This window comes from Coptis chinensis, chromosome 8, assembly GCF_015680905.1.
Source record: "Coptis chinensis isolate HL-2020 chromosome 8, ASM1568090v1, whole genome shotgun sequence".
Taxonomy (NCBI): domain Eukaryota; kingdom Viridiplantae; phylum Streptophyta; class Magnoliopsida; order Ranunculales; family Ranunculaceae; genus Coptis; species Coptis chinensis.
In genome coordinates this window covers 23,066,081-23,089,413 of record NC_141463.1, presented here as the reverse complement: position 1 = coordinate 23,089,413, position 23,333 = coordinate 23,066,081, and the positions used below count along the sequence as shown (strand labels likewise).

General features: G+C 35.4%; 1 protein-coding gene and 1 long non-coding RNA gene across 2 annotated transcripts; both read right to left on the bottom strand.

The window, feature by feature from the left end:
• Window positions 1–9,036: 9,036 nt before the first annotated feature.
• On the bottom strand, window positions 9,037–11,163 carry LOC147480584 (uncharacterized). Its single transcript, XR_015206255.1, has 3 exons — window positions 11,073–11,163; window positions 10,921–10,967; window positions 9,037–10,653 (listed from the first exon to the last, which is right to left on the bottom strand). It is a non-coding gene; the product is annotated as an uncharacterized LOC147480584 (long non-coding RNA).
• Window positions 11,164–21,065: 9,902 nt separating this feature from the next.
• Window positions 21,066–21,656, bottom strand: LOC147480583 (uncharacterized). Its single transcript, XM_086578699.1, has one exon. It carries the CDS (start codon window positions 21,654–21,656, stop codon window positions 21,066–21,068), a length of 591 nt encoding a protein of 196 aa, XP_086434825.1.
• Window positions 21,657–23,333: the final 1,677 nt, after the last annotated feature.

Genomic DNA, 23,333 nt, shown 5'->3' with positions numbered 1-23,333 from the left:
TTAAACACAGGGAGATCAACGAGCATATAATATGGAGCCCATAAACGCTGACACGTAATTTGGGATTAGGGCGGTAGTGCAACAATGGCCTTTAGTGGAATAAGTCATTTGTTGACAGACTTGGGCCGTGTGTTCTAGGCGAACATGGGAAGCCCAAGCCCGTCAGGAGGCCCAACCCTAATTTCTCCTCATGGTCCCTGTTGTAGCCTATAAATAGAATACTCTCTCTCTGGCCGAAATTAACTATTCATTGTTCTGAAAAAGAGGCAAGAAAAGTAGATCTAAATTCGTTTCTGATCTTGAGAGAAAGAAAGGGGTTGGTAGATCGTTGTCCACACAACGTCCAATCTATTCTAAAGGAATACAACAGAAGATCAAGAGGTTGATTTCGGATTTCATAAAGCTTGGATTCTCATAATTATCTAAAACGATTCTCAAAGGTATGTTTTCCAATCACAAATCGTGGACACCCATTAATTCCGCTGCGCGTGGTGTTCGTGATTTGTAGAAATAGTCATTCTGAAATAACGGTTCCTACAGTTTAGAACTGGTTGCTATGATCAGAAGGACAATGAGGGAGTTTGAGTTTGTTGTAGTCTCCCATGTGTTTAGGGAGAGAAATAGAGTGGCTGACTGGCTGGCGAAGGCCAGGACTGTAATGGGTAGGTGTAGTCCTTGTACGAGTCAAAGCACCTTTTATAGCATTCCTCCTCTCGCGTATGAGTTAAATGTTATAGTTGAGGAGGATGCTAGGGGTGTGATGTACCAACGAGGGTAAGCTAGTTTTCTAATACAGGTTGGGGTCTGCCTAACCCCTAACTGTTTCAAAAAAAAATAATAAAAAAAAATAAACCCACATAAATTATGAGTATGAGAAATAGGATGAAGTGTGGAAAAATAAAGATCGAGAAAGATTTGTCCCAAATAAAAATCAATTACTTGCTTCAGAAAGAAAAAGGAAAAAAAAAAAAAAAAAATTATGTTTCCCAAAATTAAAAATTAAAGTTAGAACTCCCCAAAATCAAATCAAAAGGACTCCAAAAAGCTTAAAAGAGCAAAGTATGGAAACTCATGTAGAAGCAAGAAAAGAAAACAATGATTTTTCTAGTGTAAATATTTTGAAGACCTTATTCTCTCATACTTGTCATTTTTTATTTTCCACTCCCATTTTCTTCTACACCACCACCTAAGCTCCATAATACCTAATAAAGACCTCTAGCTCAATTAGGAGTAGGATGGTGTGATAATAAGTAGTAGACATGATTAATTGACCTTGACTCCTTTGGTTGTCATTGAGATGTGAGGAAATGTGTGCCACTGCACACTGGAGTTAGTGAAACCTAAGTGGAAAAATTATTAGTGAATTTGTGTTTCGACACATGCCTATGAGAATCTATTTAGGAATGTTTACCAAAATATCTAGAAACAGCCCTGATTGTACATTTCAATGTAAAGTTCATAGTATGCATGTTCATAAATAGATGTTTTAATTATTGTATGCATATTAACTTGAGTTTCAAATGAATTAATCCTCGTTCACTGCTAGGGAGATATATAGATATCTAAGATTAATTAAGGGAAGAAGCCTTTGTTACTTAGTCGTTATAGTATAGATGAAGTTTGTGAATATCTTCTCTGGAAAACTCTCACAAGGCTATAACTCATCTACTAGGAAATTCCTAATGGTTTAAGGCTTTGTTGCATACGGTTAATTTAACCGCACTCTACGAAACGAGAATTAGCTTAGGATTACATATTTTTTACTACTTATCTATTAAATATCTCTTCTTTGCTTAAGGACAAGCAAAGTGCTGTTTGGGGGTGATGTGTGATAAGAACCCAAAACTGTAATATAAAACCCCATAAAGACATAACATTTTCGTTAATTATGTATTTAATAATCATGAATTAATTATATTTTCATGCTTTTGCAAGATTGAGCAATCAACGTAAAAATAAGGATAAAAACTAGTATTTAAGCACGGAATAGTGTGTCTACTTGAAACTTTTCGATTTAGCCCATGAAAAGCTCAATGAAGCCCGCTTAAAACCCAAGAACTCAAACAGGACAATTATATGACATAACAGGATCAACATGCCAGAAAACATTAAACTTCTGAAGCCCATATATTTTGAACCTGGACTTCGAATCCGGCAAGCGAACCATCAGAACGATCAGTACGACAAGCTCTATCTCAGGTCAAATTTTGTAGAATTCTACTAGCAGACCCGCAACTGGACACAGCATGTGGACCCATTCTATGGGCCCATAAGATGGGATGAGTCATCAAACATGGAGCAAGTCAAGACAAAATTGGCCAATTATTGGCACAAATTGACACATTGCATGTTATTAACTACCTTGACTAGACTTTTGGTGTTAAAATAGTGTTAATTTTGGCATGATTTGAATTAGAGATAAGATTGTAATAAATGTGAGTAAATGGTGGGAGGTGATTTCACGTGGGAAAGGAGAGAATGCTCTCATATGTATTGATTTTGGAATTGGGAGGATTCATTCCATTCATACATATTTTATTTTTAGAAAAGTTTTAAGTTTTCTTGTAATAGTGTTAATGGTGTAACTTTTGTTCTTCTAAATAAAATATGTTTTCTTCAAGATAAATTTCAGTTCTTTTCACTCTTGTTCTTCTTTCATTCTTAACTTAGCATAACACCACTTGCATATCATTTTTATTCCCATGATCATGAGGGGGAGGGTTAATGATGCTCATGTGAAGATCAGGCTACGTTTTTTTTGGAGTTTATAATCACTACTTAGGAACTTAAGAATCATTTGATATCCTACCCCAAAACGGTAGTGTCTGCCAAGTTTAGAGCCTGGAGCTCGAGATGAGCTCACATGCGCGACTTAGGTGACACTGGTGAATACAGACCCTTAGATTTGACTGGCTAATGTAGAATTAAACTAGGAGTTGAAGGAATATTTCAGAGATGAAATATCAGTTCAACTCCTTATGCTAGTAAGATGGATTTCAAGATAAGTACATATTGCTAGGGATCGATACTCAAGTCCATTTTCAGGTTTGTCTATGTACCCAAAACGGATTAGAGATGGTAGTGATCATGCGGCCTTCTTTCAATAGTAGTTCTCTCTCCCCTTCATCTGATCCGATCTCTTGGTTGGTCTGGTCTTTCCATGAGGAAAAGGCTTGCGCTTGATTCTTTTAGTAAAAACGTGAGCCGAAGCGCTCTTTCTCTCTCTCTCTCTTGTTTACGGCTCTACTAGAAATCGGTGACCGGCCCACGTGAGGCACTTTGGGCAAAATTGTTCGATCCGACTGGTATCAAAAGGGAAACTAAAAAGAAGGAAGCCACTTTAAACTAAACGATTTAGTGATTATCCTTTCGAATGAAAGCTAGTAATTCTCCTCCTGTATTCAACAAGCAAGAAGCAATAGAGTTTCTAAAAGACATGTAACTAGATTTTGCATGAGTAGGATTAATCCTCTACCTTTATCTCTCTCTCTAGCTTTCTCATTTAATCAAATAAAGTTTCGTTATTTACCTTGACTTGCATATAAAGTTATCTTTAGGAAGTAAATATAAAAAGGTCAAACATCCTTCTCACATGGTTCTCTAAAGGGTAAATTTTCAGCTGTGACATCAGCCTAGTCTTAAGGTTTGGAATGAACACCTTTACTTTACACATACGTACAAGACACGTGAGTAAGGAAAAGATTGACAATTAGCACTTTGACGGTTGTGAAATCATAAAAATCAATCTAGCAAAAGTGTTAACATCATATGCCACCTACACATGGACAGTTAGATGCAAATTTATTGTTATTAGTTATAAATGTTAGAAGAAGTTTTAGGTGCAATTGCGTTAGGAGAGATAACGTAAGATGGACAAAATTATGTAGAAGCTGGGAAATTGTAGGATAAACCACCCTTGAGAGAATCCGGTTTCAATGTTTATTGTCATTGTGGAAAGAAGAGTTGAAACTGTGAATTTCTAGTTTTCTTAAGTAATATTGAACTATATCTATCTTTTATTTACTTTGGTTGTTACCCTTTTTTGTGGTACTTGACCCATATATTATTAATTAAGTGATTGGGTGGTGAATGTCTGGGTATGGTTTCATTGTGAAATATAATTAAATATTTGTATGCTCTTAGTCCACGGTTTTCATGTTTCCATCATCACTCACATATTAATGCATGCTGGTAAAATGTTTGTGCTTCTTTCAATGTTTTGTTGTATCTTGGCAGTCAAAACTAAAATTTCTGGAAGAATGATTAGATTTAGTTATAAGTTGTACGTTTTTTTTTATACCATATTTTTTTTGTCGGCCTTTAAGAACATCAGGTGCATGGTTGATTGAGTTAGCTATTTTTCATTGTTTGGATATTCAGCCTCTACTGATTTAGAATATATATCTACAGATTTCAGTTTGAGTTGGATTAGTTTCTTTCAAACTTTATATTTTCAAGTAACCTAATTTCTTGTTTGTAAATGATATGACTTCTTTGGCATTAATTGGTATTGGCCATAGAGAATAAGGAAGTTGCTATTAACATGAAAAATCATCAAGTGTCCTATATATATATATATATATATATAGTAGGCCGATCTTAGAAGTACATACTTATTTTAACTTAAAATAAGTATGTAAGTAAAGCTTCACTTAGAAAAAGAATTCAAACGTAATTTTTTGTGAATATGACATATTCACCATAAAGATCATCTCCACAAAATTTCAGTTCATTTGAAAATTTCTAGGTGAAGTTTTACCTACGTACTTTTTTTAAGTTAACTTAAGTAGCTACTTTTTAAAGAATTAATATATATATATATATACAATGCAAACAATTTAGACTTGGTAGGTGGGTTGTTGGGGTGCTAAGTGCGTTAGGAGGCAGAAAGGAATTTGAGTACCACTTTCTATGATATATACTTTTCCTAGGTTTCAAGTTGAATACTCTTTTTGAAATCATACTAATATTATATATGTCGATGTATTTATCTAGAAAATGTCTTCAATGCATCCAAGCAAGAACTAGATGAAAGCACCGACTTCGTTTACTGAATACCTTCGAGGTGTTAAATCATTCATCCAATTCACACAAGAGAAATTAGGAACGGAACTTGATTTGAGTACCACTTTCTATGATATATACCTTTCCTAGGTTTCAAGTTGAATACTCTTTTTGAAATCATACTAATATTATATATGTCGATGTATTTATCTAGAAAATGTCTTCAATGCGTCCAAGCAAGAACTAGATGAAAGCACCGACTTCGTTTACTGAATACCTTCGAGGTGTTAAATCATTCATCCAGTTCACACAAGAGAAATTAGGAACGGAACTTGACTGGTATTGTTGTCCTTGTGCTAATTTTCATAATTTAGGGGGGAAGTTAATAGCAAAAGATATTGTTGAACATCTTATCTGTGATGGTATAGACGAGACATATACATCATGGATACATCATGGAGAGCCATCTTCCAGAAGTAGTAACTATGTTGAAGCTCCCACCAGTTCTTCTACTAGGGGTCCTGAAAATATGTTGCCAAGGATGGAAGAGATGGTCAATGACACATTTAGACGAAGTCATCCTGTTGACTTAGATGCATGTCTTAACGAAGTTGATGATGGAGATTCACCCAACGCCATACTGCAGGATGTTCAATACAACAAGTTGATAGAGGATGCTTTAAAACCAATATATCCATCATGTCAAGGTGAAGATTCGAAATTATCGATGACAATTGAGTTGTTGAGCATGAAGGCTAGACACAAGTGGTCTAATAGTGGCTTCACAAAGTCGTTGCAATTCCTTAAAAAGACTCTACCATAAAAGAATACACTACCTGAGAAGACCTATGCTGCTAAGAATTTGATCAAACCTCTTTGCATGAAGTGCGAAATTATTTATGCATGCCCAAATGATTGTATTATATACTGGGGTGACAAATATAAAGATTGATTAGTTGTCCCACTTGTGGTAAAAACATATGGCAACCAGTGAACCCGTTAAAACCAAAGGCTAAGATTAACCCATGGAAGAAGATAAGGTATTTTCTTTTGACTGAAAGATTGCAAAAGATGTATAGCATACCATGGATTGCAAAGAATATGAAATGGCATGCAAATGCAGTTTCTGACCAACTCTAAATGCGTCATCCTTTGATTCTTCCATGTGGAACTCAATTAATCTTAAATGGCCTAAGTTTGCTGCGGAGCCATGTAATGTTAGATTAAGGATTGCAATAGATGGATTTAATCCATTTGGGAATAAAAGCAGCACTTATAGTTGCTGGCCTGTTATGATTACTCCATACAATATGCCTCCATCATTGTGCATGCGAAAAGAGTTTACTATGTTGACACTTCTAATTCCTTGTCCAAGTAGCCCAGGGGACAACATTGACATCTTCTTGCAGCCTTTAATCGAATAGCTAAAACAGTTATGGGGTGCTGGAGTTAAATCATATAACTCCCATGCTAAAGAGACATTCACTATGAAGGCAATTTGCTTGTGGGCGATACACGATTTTCCTGCATTCCACCATCTTTCTGGATGTTAAATGGCGAGAAAGTATACATGTCCTATTTGTAGTGAAGATACAGATTCTACTTGGTTGAAGCGGCATGGAAAAAAATTTGCTTATATGGGTCATCGAAAGTTCCTAGCAAACCCAAATCATCGCTTTAGAGTCCAGAAGGCACAATTTAATGGCAAAGTAGAACATGGTAAGTGTCCTATTCATTTAAAGGGTTCTCAAGTAAAAATTAAAATGAGTCAAATTCAGAACAAGTTTGGTAAGGTGCCGGATACACCGGAAGGAAGGAAAAAGAAGAGAAAAAGGACTAAAGAACTAGAAAATTCTGCATTTTCAAAGGATTCTATCTTCTTTACACTGCCATATTGGGAGGTATTTTTAACATTTATGTAGTAGTATATCATGTAACTTTATGTATACATATCCATATATTCATGTATATATTTAATTCCTATAGCATCTGCCTATTTGCTTCAATCTAGATGTGATGCATGTGGAAAAAAATGTTGCGGAGAATCTGTTTGCAACAATCATGGGTACAAGTAAGAGTAAGGATGGACTAGAAGGCTGTTTGGACCTTAAGGCTAGGAAGATAAAGAAACACTTATGGCCGGTAATGAAGAATGACAAATGGTCTTATCTAATAGGTGCTTTTTCTCTTTCTCGTGCAGAGAAAGTTTTGATTTGTAGAACTTTGCACCAATTGAAGGGTCCTGTTGGATATAGTGGAAATTGGAAACATAATGTGGACTTGGAGGATTTTCAACTCAAGAACCTAAACTCGCATGACTATCACATCCTTTTACAGCATTTATTGCTTGTGTTATTAATGCATCTATTCAAAAAACACATGTCATTGCGTGAAGCTATTTGCCAATTGTTTTTATTCTTTAATGTCCCATCCTCCAAAGTTATTTGTCATGCAAAGCTTTCAACCATGAGAACACGCATCGTGGAAACTTTGTGTGTCTTTGAAAAATACTTCCCGACTTAATTTTTTGTTTCAATGATACACCTTGTTGTGCACTTAGCGGAGGAGGTACAAATTTGCAGACCTGTTAGATATAGGTGAATGTATCTGTTTGAGAGGTGAGTAAAGTTCTATATATATATATACTAGTAAACGGGCACATGCGTTGCATGTGCTAGGAAAGACAACAGAGAAAAACCTTGAGATGCAATGAAGAATCTCCACATGTTATTCAAAACACACACTTACATACAATACCTAGAAATTGGAGAAGACACAAAAGCCAAAAAGAAAAAAGCACATCTACATTATAGGGTCCAATTTTTAGCAAATTAAACGATTTGATACCTATCATGCATAGTTCCATTTCAAATTAACCATGTAAAATATGAAACATAACCTTTCCCTGACTTGAAAATGAGAAGCATAACCATTGAATAAGTTTCATTTAATCATTATCATTAAATTAATAATTTTAAAGTGCTATCTCTCACTTTCAAAAGGTTCACATAGTTAATACGATGATAATATATGACATTTATTACCTAATATGGTCTTTGTTCTTCTTCGTCCTCCAGGCCAGCCTACTAACCGGTTCTTTCAAAATCGATTAAGACCTTAACAGCCTCCAGGCTCTCAAACAATAGGGTGGAGGGATGTATCTCTTTAACCAACCCAAGCTATACCACCACTTGCTAGATGTCCTACACAACCCAAATATGAAATGGAAAACCCAAGATAATACCTATCTCTAAAATTCTTTTCTAATATGTTACATCACATCGTCCATGGAAGAAACTAGATGGAGAAGCCTTGAAAGATTAACTCCTTGATACCCAGCAACGTCTCTCTCACTTGGATTTAATTCAATTGATTGATAATTAGCAGACTTGGATGCACCTCTTATCTCAGTGTCTCACCCACCCCCTTGTTCCTTCGTCTGCTTATTGTAAGCAATGTTTAAAGTTGGATATGGCGTATAATCCTAAGAAGACCATACAAACAGAGGCCCCTGATCAATTTGAAAACCTCCACAAAACCGACCTTTCCAAACTTTCCACTCATTGGGTATATTCACCAACCCTACCAACCCTATTAACCGTTACCAATTTATAATTAACTACCATCCTCCACAGGTTCCCCGTCTTGTCCCTGATCTCCACCCATCATTTAGTAACAACACTAAGTTGAAGTCATTCAACTCATTTATACTTCCATGGAATAAATCCCCTTCTTGAAAAAACTTTCTTCCAACCCACAAAATGCTGCTGATTGACTCGAAAACTCCAACCTATAGTATGGTGAAAGACTGAAAGGTTAGGTTTGATCACAATCACTCAATCCTGTTCAAAGGATAAACATCCTTTTTTATTCAATCTCTCAATAACCAGATTCCATACAGTATATAAGGCATACCAAGGTACCTAGAAGGAAGATAACCAACCGAAAGCCGTGCAACCAATAAACTTCAACTAAAGCAGTAAAGTCATTTCACAGACAGATTAATTATGAAAACAATGCCCAAACCAAAGACCACGTCCTCGATGTTTTTCTCCAACTCATCTCCCTTTTCTTTCAAAAAACTGATCACTCAAACGTATCCCTCCTAGGGCTAGGTGTATATGTAATTTCATATATAGCTCCTTCGCAGACATGGATGTAATCATTCAAAATGCACACATGTAAATTTCAATTGCAAGTACCCAAGCTTGCAATTTCATATCTTTTTTCACTTCCAAAAGGACCAGAAAAAAGCATCAGACCTAAAACGCTTTGAACATTTGTCTTGAAAGTGACTTTTGAAAAATGGTGCAAACCACAATGGTGGTAAGGGAAACATTCGATGTGTTACAAAAACAGTCATGGTACAACAAACAAAGATAAGAGTCTAGGTTGTATTCTCACATTGCTATGGCTTGACCTTGTAGATCCATCAACAACAAAGAGCTTCTTCAGAGGAAATTTGAGGGAGGAAGCGAGATTCTCAATTTTCTGTCTAAGTTCCCCTTGAAGGAGCTGTTACAAAAAAAAAATGGAAATAAGAGAGAAGAGAAACATGAAGTTAAATATTAACTGAAAACAACAATAAATGCAATTTACACTCGAGTTTTTATCATTAAATATTTAAATCAACTGAAACATAAAAAAAGAAGAAGAAAATATAAGTCACTAGAGTGAACTTGTTGAAAAGTGGAGCTATTAGAATTGGATATACTGTCATCATCACATTTGATAGAACAAATGTAAAAGCCCAAAGATAGATAGCTAAGTAGGGGCCTCCTTTCTGTTGCAATACACTAATATAAGTATATAGTTGAAACAGTGAAAGCGTGCAGTGGGAGTAAAGAACTGAAGTAAGCAAAGAGTAAAGACTTCCTCAATCAAAAGCTTCGCTCCAAACAAATGGAGCATTGTAACTGAAATATAGTTCTTTAAATAGCAAAAGACAGAGAGAGAGAGGTGGTACCTGCATTATCACAATCAATGCAACAATAATTGGTGGTCCGATAACAATAGAAAGGAAGAGTCCTTCGTAATTCCACAAAATGGAAAAATAGGAACAGAGTGCTATTGTAACATCAAAATGCATTGTATGGAAAAGTAGGAACAGAGAATCGCGTGCTAATATAGAGTGAAGCATTCCATTGAAACAACAGAGCAACATAATTAAGGGTACTAATTATAAAATGATGAAAAACGGGAGCAATAATAGTATGGCAATCCATAAGTATGCAGGAAAAAAAGTGTGTCCTAGTAGCAGCTGCTAAAAAAAAATTGCAACACATACACTGAATAAATATCGGACCATGGATAGTCAGAAGGATGTGCCATTTGGATATATTTAAAATTAGTGTTGGAAAAAGTAAATAGATAGTATTACAGTCAAAGTTAAACAATTAAAAAACATGTTGTTGAGAAAACCATACCCTTGCGTTCTGGGTTCAACTCCTGAATCACACAAAACTATTGATTCAGTGATTGGGGATAATAGACCTACTGAAAATGAACATCAAAACAGTATGCACCCCAGAACTGGTGCAGATGAATAAACAACAGCCATTGCCTTGTGTATCGCCTTTCCGCTTTTCCAGTAACTGTTTGTGGGTTGACATTTGTACCCCAGCATGCTTCATTGCATGTACCCACTCGCTGAACTCCTCCAGGTAAAATTTAAGAGGGTTAGGATTAAATCAAATGAACCATTGAACCACCTTTTATGTATAGAATTGACATACAACAATAACACAACAGTAACTTTTTTGTTATACATCCAAACAGTACCACAAGACACATATATCGTAATAAAAGAACATCAACTATCAAAGGAGTTTTTGTAGTCTAATCTACTAAGTAAATATTACGATCTAAAATTAAATTAAATGGAAAACCAACGATGTTGCTATTGATCTGACTGACCCATCAGGAATTGCCTAAGAATTATTTGACGACTTCAATCTTCAGTCCTACAAACAAAGCGAATTTGGATATGCTTTTAGTGAGTACAAATAATCATGTAGAATAATAGTGGAATGTTAAGTTTTTTTTTACCTTAAGTTAAGCTTAAATACCTTATATTGTTATATCTTGCGCACCCTTTTAGAAAGAGTTCTTATAGCTGAAGTCTGGGAAGTTTCATTTGATTTGCCAATCAAGTATGCCTTTGACAAATAAGTAGAAAGAGTATAAGTGATATATATATATTTGGAAAAGAAAAAAATGTCTAGAAGTAACATACCATAGAAGCTTTGTTTTTCTCTTAGTACTTTCTCTTGGACTTTGAAACAAAGCTTTTTTTTTTAAATCCGAAGAAGGGTTTTGAAGCAAATATATATTTTTGAGTCCGTGGACTTTAAATGAACAAATCATCTGCGGCATTTTCATTCAAGTTGTTAGGTGCAAATCATGAGATTATATAACAAAATGAATGTAATAGCCGCCAATATTTAATAAGCATGTAATTTATAGCTAGTGTAATAAATATTTTTACTTGTTCAATCTGATTTGGTACTTGGTCAGACTCAAGTGTTAAATCAGCCGAGAAAACCTTATTAGCTGTAAAGCCATTTATGCCTTGACTTTGGAGGTTGTATTGGCTAATTTTGATCGCAAATACCATGGAAGAACCGATAATGCCATTTATTATGGCCTTAACAGTCTCAATACCATTTGCCTAATTCAATAAAAGAGAATTAGTATGTCATAATTCTGTATTTGTAATGTGAAAACTATAATGTCATAATGGTTATACCGATTTTATAAGCTTTTCCATATCAGAAGCTGGATGTTTTAGTAATGCTTCAGCTTCTTTGCCAAATATTGTGATGAGGGAACTTTGTGTGTCATCTCGAATGCGAGCTTTCAATTGATACCTAAAATAAACGTCTATCAGGCTACACATTCATAAATAACAGTGTTAAACGAATAGTATGGTAAAAAAAATATTAATTCATACCTCGCATCTGGAGATGTAATAGTGTTATTGCAATTACAACACCAAAATTGATCACCTCTATCTATCAATTTCTTCTGACAACTGTTGATAAGCATGAATGATATCATAAATGATTGCTTTGCATGTTCAAATATGTCCCTGCACGAAGTGTAAATATATTGAGAAAATTTAAATTAAAGTTGGACATTAGACATATGTATAGTAAACTTACAACAGACTCTGCGTTCAACATTTGAATAACTTGTGAAAGAGTTTTTCTATTTCTCAATGATTTGTCTTTCATATTACGTTCAATCGATGATAACCCTTGTAGCTAGGGTTGGTCATGGAGTCGAAGTTATTCGTGAGTAACTTGAGCTCGGCTCGTCGAAGGCTCGACTCAAACTCGTCCCCACAAAAGTATGATTCGAGTTTGAGCTTAATTTAAAGCTCATTCTAGATAGCGAGTAGTTCGAGTTCTAGTAGCTCGCTAGCTACTCGTGAGCTACTCATTTTATAAGCCCATACGTAGTATATAATTTATAATTTATACCCAACTATAATTTACAATTTATACTAGTTTTAATGTTTTATGTACATTTTTTTTTGAGTTTAGGCTCGAGTTCGAGTTCAAACGAGCATAACTGAACTCGAGCTCGAACCTGAGCTCGAGCTCGAATTGTAAAACGAGTCGAGCCGAGTCGAGCTCGAAGCTATTAGTAGAACTAGACGAGTTGAGCTTGAGCTTCAATATTAAGCTTGAATGCGAGTTCGAGTTGAGCTTCTGCATGTGCAAGTCAAGCTCGAGTATAGCAAAACTCGACTCGGATAGCTCGATGACCAGCCCTACTTGTAGCATCGCAATATTTCTCTCTTCAAAAGTGGAGCTAAACAAAATATAAAACATTTTGTTAAACTTAAGTAATGTATAGTTAATGGAGGTGTATTTTCTTTTCTTTTAATCACCTATTTTGCAAATCCGATACTTCTGGAATGTCTAAGTTGATGTAGATTTGCGTTGTGCTTGTTGAATTAAGGAAGCATTTATTTGACAAAGAACGAATTTAAGATTCAATAGGCAAGGAATAGTCTATAATAGGCTATATAGATTACAAGATTCAATATAATCACCGTAATAGTTCCCAACAGTTAACGAAGTGACAACCAACACCGGTACACTCTTTGCATACTTAATCACATTATCAAACAATTGTATTGCATTTTCCCAGAGATTTATTTTCAATTCAATTCCACTGCATAGATGATATAATGTTGTGTTAATATATAGATTTGGGTATGAATTTTTTAAATTCTAAATGAGCATACAGAAAATGAAAACCTGGCATTCTTCAAGAAGATCTCTTCCAGCGTGAGTCCTTTTCGAAACATCAACTCTGAAGCACCATCAAGTGTGCCAAACGCATCTACCACAAAATATTGATGAAATAGTTATTTCTAATGGAATTTTTTGAAGTAATTGAAATAGTTATATTGTTGCAATTGATTACCTTTTAGATTCGTATTTGTTTTCGAAAGCAGCTTAACATTGTCAAACTCAACGAAATCAAATTTGTACATCGAATTTCTAGGTGAGCATCGGAAGATCCCATGACAATAGTGTCCCATCTGATAAGTATAATAAATTCATGTTGAATCAGGCGATATGAATCTCTTCTAGTTTGCACATTGAAGTTTTCAATATGATATATGTGTCCTTCTTAAGAATGTGTTTGAATGGTTTTTAGGAACAATTGCTTAAATCTGATCTCCCGGAAAAAAAATCAGAGCATTAAGGCAGTTCCATATCATGGAAAACTTAATGTGTGGAAATGTAAACGACTCAGACGACTTACTCGTTCATCAATTAGGACAACATCAAATCTCTTCTACTTATCTTGCGAGTCTTTACTACCTACAGTCCATCTTCTCAAGACATGAACTTTAACTTGACACTTTAGAGTTTTGTCAGTTAATTCAGACACTCGAACATATTCTTCTATGGCCATATCTAATTGCACCTACAGTATAGTGAAGTGAATTAGCATAGAGGAAAAAATAATGAATTAGCAGGGGAAAAACTTGTAATATAAAATAGAAAAGATTTAGGAAGAAACCTTTTTTGAATGATATGGTTCCTTGTTCTTCGCAAGGATGCATAAGGAAATGGAAAGGCAGCAGAAGAAGAGAGGGATTTGAAAGTGCAAGACTCTTAGTATTTATAGTGATCATCATACCTCTTACAGGGATAGTTAGGATGGTTAACGTATAAAGTAACTGAATTTGTGTTCTGAACGGTTCCAAGGATGTATCTCTCTTCAAATGTAGAAAACTTAAACCTCGATTCTTGGCTTTAAGGGATGTAGTTAAGCAACTACTTATAAAATTAGGATAACTTAGATACTCTAGGGGCTAAGAAGTTTGGTTGGCCCTGGATCCAGCCCAGCCCAATTTTTCCAGATAAAAACGAAAAAGTATCCCCCATTTGCTTCCGAAAAGAATTTTTGTTGTTAGGAAAATATTACTAAATAATCGAAGTAAATAACCTCTTTAAATTTGATTTCAAAATGTATTATTACTAATCAAATACAAATAAATGTGAAAAAATATAATTCGAGTAATATATTGGTTCACAAAAGTAAAAATAGCTTATAATCAAAGGTCTCGCCAATTTCAGCAAAAGTTGCAACAACAAAATAAATCTAATAATGTGTTGAATGCCTTTGTGAGTGAGCATCCTCACCCACCTAGTGCGAGGAACCTACATCAGTAGCTCTTGATGAAAACTTGGTACCCCTAGCGGTGAAGTGAACATCGGATTAGCCAGCAGTCTAGAAGCATTTCCTCGCAGTGTCGCCGGGCTATGGAGGTTATGTTGGCCTTCATATGTGGTTATCACAATTGATGGATTCTGAAATGATCTCTCTACACGTTTCTTCACAGTGCACTTTGGGCTAGTGCATCTGTAATAGCTTCTGCAATGGCCAAACAAAGGGCATGTTAGACAATGAAATGAACAACAAAAAAGAAATAAGCAAAAGAGAAATTGTAGGGGTACATTCTTAGTAACTCAAGTTATCTAATTGAAGTTTCATTACCTTGTTGAAGAATCTATGATATGATGTAATGCAATTCTAGCTAGCATCAGACTATCAGTCATAGTGTTTGCATTCACATTAAAGCATATACAGAAGTATATATATTCAAATAGATAAGGATTGAAGTTTATTGATGGATGATCTTACATCCATTTTAGAAACTGCAAACACTACATATATATCAAGCTGAAATATTTTACTAATAACCATATTAGTTTTAAATGGTTAGCAAACTATCATGGTTTCACTATATGGATCAAATCCATCCTTCTTCCGAAGAAAAAGAAGTATATATACAATTACATAGCTTAAAGATAATCTTGCATCATTAAAAAGGCAAGAGTGCACATTAACTCTGTGTGTATGCTTTACGGCTGTAACAAAGTCTCTACACCATATTTTAGGAGCAGTCCTTCCTTACTCTCTTTCTACGTGTTTAAGCCCTGCTGCTTTTCTTCAAAAAGATTTAACTCATGGTATATGAAGGGGCAGGCAAGTTGACAACAATGCTCTTGTTCTTAGTCATCATGGTAATTGTTTTAGTGATTCCTTGTGACCCAATGCCAGTGTCCCTCAAACACTGTCATAAACACTTATGTTTACTGGTTCCCGCTTAAACGCGAAAGTTCAGGATATAAAAATTTTCTAAAAATAATAGTTGCCTTGGGGATGATCGAGTGTACCTGGAAAGGAAAATGATCTGGCCCACGAGCGGGTGCAGAGTTGGTCTGAACTATTCCGGTCTCCATTGCGTCACTAATTAAGATAGCTTTATTGATACCTCTTATAAAAACACAGCCCTGCATGTTTTTTTAATAAGCTTAGAATAGAGGAAATAAGATTTTCTGACCTTCCTATTAAATGTCACAGATTATGTACTTTATGATTTAGGGCCTTTTAGACATGGCCTCCCTCCCAAAATGATTTTGTGCTCCATCGGGTCCTCCAAAATCCTTCTACACTTCCAGTGTGATTGGCAGATTAAAGTCATGCAATGAGTTCGACTCGGTACCTTGATCAACAGGGGACTTTGTATCTACTAACTTCCGAGCACCAGCTACTTTTGTTGGTGGGAAGACAGCCACATCAGTTGTCCCTGCTACTTCTGCTGCCGCATTGCTTCCACCTAACTCTAATGACTAAGCAGCAACATGCCCATTTTTGGAATCTTCTGTGACAGGGTTGGATATAAAATAATTTTGTGACTTTGTCTATCTTCTGGAGAACGGATCATATCCTTCTTCACCAGCGTTCAAACTTGTGTTAACTTGTTTTTTTTTCAGAGGCATTCTTGAAGTTTTCGGCCCTATTTTTCCTGTTCATCTCTGCCTATCACACAACCTTAAGGTCTTTTCCCTTTGCTTGCCTAGAAGCTTCCAATTCCTGGAGACTTTCCTTGATTCTCTTAACTTCTTCCCTATTCAGTTTGCCCTCTGCCACGTTTGTGTTAACCAAAATAGTAGATAATAAAGCCTGATAAAGTTTATCTACAAAAGAATCTGAAAATAATGTAGGACTATAAATAAAAAGATAACTAATCAAACACGACCTAAGAAGTAAAAAGGACCACGAATGTCATAAATAAGTAAGACAATCAATTTAAAAGAAATACAAAAGGAGAAAATGGAGACATCCAAGAATGAGTAAACCAAGATGTCTCCAAACTAAAGGCAAGCCCAAAACTAAAAAAAATTGTTTGATCCCAATAAAAAAAAGATTGGGAGATATTCACATGTCCAAAAGGCGAGTGCAATAGGCAAAAACAAATGAGAAGATACTTAAAGAATGAGTTCCAAGTCTTAGAAGAATTATGCAGCCATGGATAAATGACTCAAAGGATGGCAGCTTGCGACTCTATCGAAAATCGGGTTCTACCTCCTACAGTGACTGCAGCATATTTTGCAGCCATGGATAAATGACTCAAGGATGGCAGCTTGCGACTCTCAGCAAAAAACGGGTTTACCTACTACTATACCTTTGCTACAGTGTCTGCAGCATTTATACTAAGTTCAAATGAGCCAACGTGCGAGAAGGCTTTGTTATATGTATGTCAAAATGAAGTTCTAGTAGCATACAACAAAAATGGCAAACAACAATATAGTCTTGTATAGAGTTTACGTACGTCCTGATCTTATATACTGACAACAAAGACACGGAGCAGCATACCGACAATGCAACATATAGTTGGCCATGAGTGAAAACATGATCAGGAAGGTATATACCGACATTACGAATAGTCTGTCCTTGTGGTTTATTAATAGTTAAAGCAAAACTAAGTTTAATTGGAAATTATTTTCTTACAAAACTAAATGGCACGTGTTCATTTTTATTTGGTTTGAGAGGTATTCATGGTATAAACTCTCTCTTACCTCTAAACTGTCCAATAGAAATCTCAGCATATATAGTATTATCATAGAAATGAAGACAAATTAGTCTAGTGCCATTACAAAATCCTATACTTTGATTAATATTCCTAAGAAGCATGATTGGACATCCTTTTTCAAAATTAATTGATTGGGGGTTCTCCAACCGGTGCAATAGAATTTAGAAATTCTTGTTGATATAAATTCTGGAGATCAAGAGGAACAATATCAAATGAGTAATAAGTTGTTTCTTGTTCTGGGAACATCCCTATAATATGATTATTAAGTTTATCAACAACATCATTCCTCGGGGTTAAAATTGCCCTATCAATAATGCAATTACTATTACATCCATTAAGACTTAGTGACGTATAAACAAAATCTATTAAATCATTAATTGATTGTTGATCTATCCATGGCAATACAATATCATCAAGCAATCTAATCATATTATCATCATCAATTTAGGGGGGGGGGTCTCCAACCGGTGCAATAGAATTTAGAAATTCTTGTTGATATAAGTTCTGGAGATCAGGAGGAACAATATCAAATGAGTAATAAGTTGTTTCTTGTTCTGGGAACATCCCTATAATATGATTATTAAGTTTATCAACAACATCATTCCTCGGGGTTAAAATTGCCCTATCAATAATGCAATTACTATTACATCCATTAAGACTTAGTGACGTATAAACAAAATCTATTAAATCATTAATTGATTGTTGATCTATCCATGGCAATACAATATCATCAAGCAATCTAATCATATTATCATCATCAATTTAGGGCTCAGTACCATTGCCCACATGCAATAGAAAATTAGCAAACCATGGATTAGTTATTGCACGCATATTTTATGTTAAAGAAATTATTTTTACCTTGGTCCAGAACCATGATTTAACAACAAATGTGTCAATCTCTTGGGCCCTTGTAGAGCGCAGAACAACAGGGAGCGTTTGACGAAAATCACCTCCAATAACAAATACTTTTCCACCAAAAGGGATGTCAGAGTCGGTGATGTCTTTTAAGGTTCTATCAAAAGCTTGAAAAACATGTTTATGAGCCATTGTTGCCTCATCCCATATAAGTATGCCTGTACAACACAGAAGCTTGGCAAGTGCAAAATGCTTACCAATGTTACACGTCGATAGGTAATCTACATTTATGGGAATGTCAAACCTTGAATCTGCAGTTCTACCCCCAGGTAATGCTAAGGCTACTATTCCTGATGTGGTTGTTGCTATCGCTATATGATTATCATTCCTTAAAGATGCAAGTAGTACTCTGTATAAGTATGTCTTCCCTGTGCCTCCTGGACCATCTATGAAAAAAATAGAATGTTGTTTTTCTTTAACAGCTGAAACGATTTCATCAAAAACTTGTTTTTGTTCAACATTCAAGTTCTGAATTGCCGTAAGGTCCTCCTTTGGAATTTGCAAAGATCTCTCTTCTACAATAAGTCTTGTTAAATCAATATCTTTGTCAATATCCCCAGTAATTTCAGGCAAATCATAATCAGAAATTTTTCTTTGTTTCTCAGTTAAAATATCATCAAGCTCCTTCAAAAGACAATTAATAAATCTTTGAGTATCAGCATTTATATCATTTGCTGAAACATAGTCCTCGATCATAAATAGGTAGAATTCATTCCAAAGCTGTCTCACTCCACTCGGATGACAATAAATTAAAATTGTAGTAAACAATCTTCTCAAAGAAAGAGGCATGTGTGTACTTGCGGCCTCTCTCAAACAACTTTTGATGTTGTCATCATCCTCAAGTAAGCCCCTTTTTTTAGCTGATTCTTTGAAAGTACCAACCGCCTCACCGTTTACTGTTAGCAAATCTTCAAAAGAAGTGGGACCTAGCTGTAATAATAACAGACGTAAGTAATACCGTTCGCCTTTCATAGGAGAAACTGTTGCAATTCTTCCAATCATTCTACGTTTGTTACTTCTACAAACCCATTCCTTTCAAGTGGAATCCCAATAAAAGTATTATGGGAACTCCAAGTAAAGATATCGACATGCTTCCTCATCAATTAGGTTTGTCTTGAAAAATTCTGTGAGCATGGTTTTCATTCTGTGCTCATCATCTAATATATCCTCAATAAGTTCACCACTATAGTAAGAAACTTGCTGCCTATTAGGCAGATGTATCTGCAAGGCCACAACTGAAGGAAACATGCCATTTAAAGGGAACTTATATAATCGCTAGAAAGCCTCAGGGGGGCAGATCCATCTTGCATTAATAAACTAAGATATCTCATCCTCACTTCCATATGGTGTACTACTAACTCCAAACGATACACGATCAGGTCCTTTATAAACATATTTATATAAATATTTAACCGAAGTTATATATGTTGGAACAAATCTCAACATTAACATGACAATTATATTTTAAGAGCAAATAAGGATTGTACGGAACAACATTATGATTGTCTAACGTGTATTTTCCGACACTTACATGTCTTCCATTATCACGTCTCATATATGTAGCATACGAATCAGAACCATGTGAAGTTGAATGTGCAAATGCCTTAGGAAATGAACTTTTACATCTACCATCTTTCATACAAACTGCATTTCTATTAATAGTCCCACACGTGTTATGCATCATATGATTCGTAACAGCAGTATACAAATCAGGATCCGTATTAGGATTAGGAATTTCTGCCGAAATTATCTTATCAATATCTTCAGGATTAATTATTTTATCATTTTCATGTAGAATAAGTAGAAAATGAGCATGCGGCAGTCCTCTTTTTTGAAATTCTATAACATGAACTTGTGCAATAACTCAACCTAATATGTGTCTGCAAAATAAATCATGTTTTAGTTCTTCCAAATTAGAATGGAATGTTCTAGTAGCTACATCGGGTCTATCTTGTGATCGTAGGTCAAGTTTTAACTCATGAGTGATCGCATGCCAAGATTGGTTACATGTTATAGTTATAAATAAATCTGGTTTGCCATACCTCCTTACCAATGCCATTGCATCCTGATAACGGCGGTGCATATCCCGAGGGCTACCAGTATAAGAGGGCAGAAGTATGATCCTTTTACCGATGTTGCCTAGTCATCAAAAGTTCAAATTGACAGATAAACAATATTAAATTAGAAATGTCAATTTGTAAATTATGTTAAGACAGACACAAAAATATAAGGTACCTGCATATGTCTCCCCAGAGTTCAATGCATCTTGGATGCCCTGGTACAACTCGGCTCTAATATGATTCTGATTATCTCGATAAAATCTCATCTTCATTGTTTCAATTTTGACACACATGTCTACCACAAATTGTTGTAGAAGGCGACAACCCAAAAGAAATAATGATACCTCAGAAGGATCGAATCTAAAATATGCAAGAACATGACAAAAAAAAATTCTAATTAGTATTAATATGAGGATATAATGTAATAAAAGCATGTAATCTTATTAACACATTTTAAGCGAACTCCATTATGTGTGTGTTTTTTTGTGGTTCTGCATCGCAAAATAAAAAGCCCATTTGTAAGTTCCCAAGATCCCATTGTGTAGTTGGGTTTAAGAATATAAAATTACTAATCTGTGCATTATAAAATTAGGTACATAGCGAAATAAATAACTGAAAACTAATAACAAAACACTTTCACAGCCAACATAAACAAAAAATAAAATGGGTGCTCATACCTACAAAATATACGCACAGTAACTCCGATAGCTAATTCTATGTGTACCACTACAATGGACACCCAAGTCCCAACCATATTCACCATAAGGCAACATAAGAGGATATTGTAACGGATCATAATACCCAGCAGTATCTGGAATTTGTCGAAGTTCACCTGTCTGCGTCTGAACAACAATATCTCTCGGTTCCAATCCTTCTGGATCATCATCTCCAATCAATATCGCAGCGACCTGTGATGTTGTTGGCAATGAATGCACCCGGCGGTCAGTTCTCAATTCTTTGATGATTAGCCGACAATTTTGTAAGTCATCTCTTTGTCCGATCTGTCTGGAAACGCCTACAAATGGATTATTGCAGTTGTCTAGGATATTTTTCAATGTAGATATAATGGCTGCTCGTAAATTTTGGTTCTCAGCATTTCGATTTTCAATCTCATTATCAGTATCATATATGTACATCTGTAAATATCTAGGCTTCCTACCAGGCACGGGCAACAGGCTCCCAATCCTATGATAAATAGATGCTCTTGCACGAAACGAAAACACACCATCTCTACCACTTGCAAGATTTTGATCAAAGTGAACACCCATTGAAGTAAAGGCAAATATATGATTGTATGAGCAGATGTTTTCTCTGAAATGCTCTCTAAGTGCACCCTCATCGCGAAACAATTGTACCAACTCGGGGGCGACGATGGCCTAGGAAGATTTACTCTACCTTTTGAGCAACATATCTCTGATGTCTCGTGAATAAATTGTTTTGCTCCACAGTGTTCACAAATTCTACCTTCGGGCAACATGTAAGGTGTGAAGGTTTGATCTATAACAAAACCCCTCGCACATTTGTAAAACCCATTGCTTATTCTTAATGGCACACGATTGGGAGGATTGTTTGTGCTTCTAGCCTAACGACGAATGTTGGTAATGCGCACACGCGTAGGATGTGAGAACGTGGGGAGCGTTTCTGTCTGGGTCGCCTCTGGGTCATTGAAAATGGTAAATAGTAATGGAGAAAATTTAAATAACAAAAATGTAAAAAAAAAGTTGTGACCAAAAGCACGCAAATAAAAGGATGCAATTGAAATACCTTCATTAGGAGACGAATGTGTTGCTCGATATCGCCTTTGATATATGTTTTTGTCCCTAATACTTCGCCGATGTATCAGTCGAGTATGAGGCATTCGTTGCCTACGTCTGCTCGAGCCACTCTACCATGATTTTAAAAACAAAATGCAAAGAAATAGATCAGGAGAAATACATAAAACATGAGAGAATCGAAAACTTAAGAAAAAAACGATTGCAAAAATCAAAGAAACAAAGAATAAAATGAAGACGGTATTTAAAATCATATAATCGCACAAAATTTAAACAGTAAGTAAACATAGAGAACAACACTGACCTCATCCATTGCGGTTGCACAAAATTGCAAGTGAAGTTAAGATTTAAGAGAAGGAGAGAAAAGTAAGAGACAGAATTGAGTAACTTTTGTACAGCAAAAATCGTTAGTATTTAAGAGTAGCGAAAAGCGTCAGTACAAAGTGCAAGTGAATTGAAGTTCAGTTTGTAAGAGAAGGAGGTAAGAGTAAGAGAAGAGAATTGAGTAATAGAGAATGTTTTTTGTGAAAACGGATGGCCGTTTGAAGATTTGTATTTTGTAAGTCCGGGAATTTCTAATTACACAATTACCCGCGTACGTAGAATTGTCCGAAAATTTAGGGGGTGAAACTTTCGGGTACCCCTGTGATTTAAAAGTATGGTCTAAAACCGGTAATACGGGGTGTAATTGACTAATTCAGGTTTTTGCATTATATATAAGATATAATAATCTTTTCTTGTGATTAGTATGTCATTTTGTATTAATTAATGGCACATGCACAGGATGATGAAGACTTATAAAAGGTATGTGACCAATCAGACTTTTGTAGAGAGTTGCATTCAAGAGCAATACCTCGTGGAAGAGGCGATGATGATGTATTGCATGGAATACATTCATGATGGCAACTTAGGAAGCCATAAGAATGGGAGAAGGGTGATCATGAATGAGGATATCGAAAGTGCACACCCTATGGATAAAAAGGGAAAGCAATACGTTCTTCCAAATGTAGAGTATCAACAAGTTTGCAAGTGGGTTTTGATGCATTCTCCAAAAAATGTCGAGTAGGAAGAGTAAGTCATGCATTTACCACTGTTTTGGTAGCCAATACTTGAGTTCTACATGTCAATTGTCCTGAATTTTTATTATTTTCATAGGAAGTGCCAAGTATACCT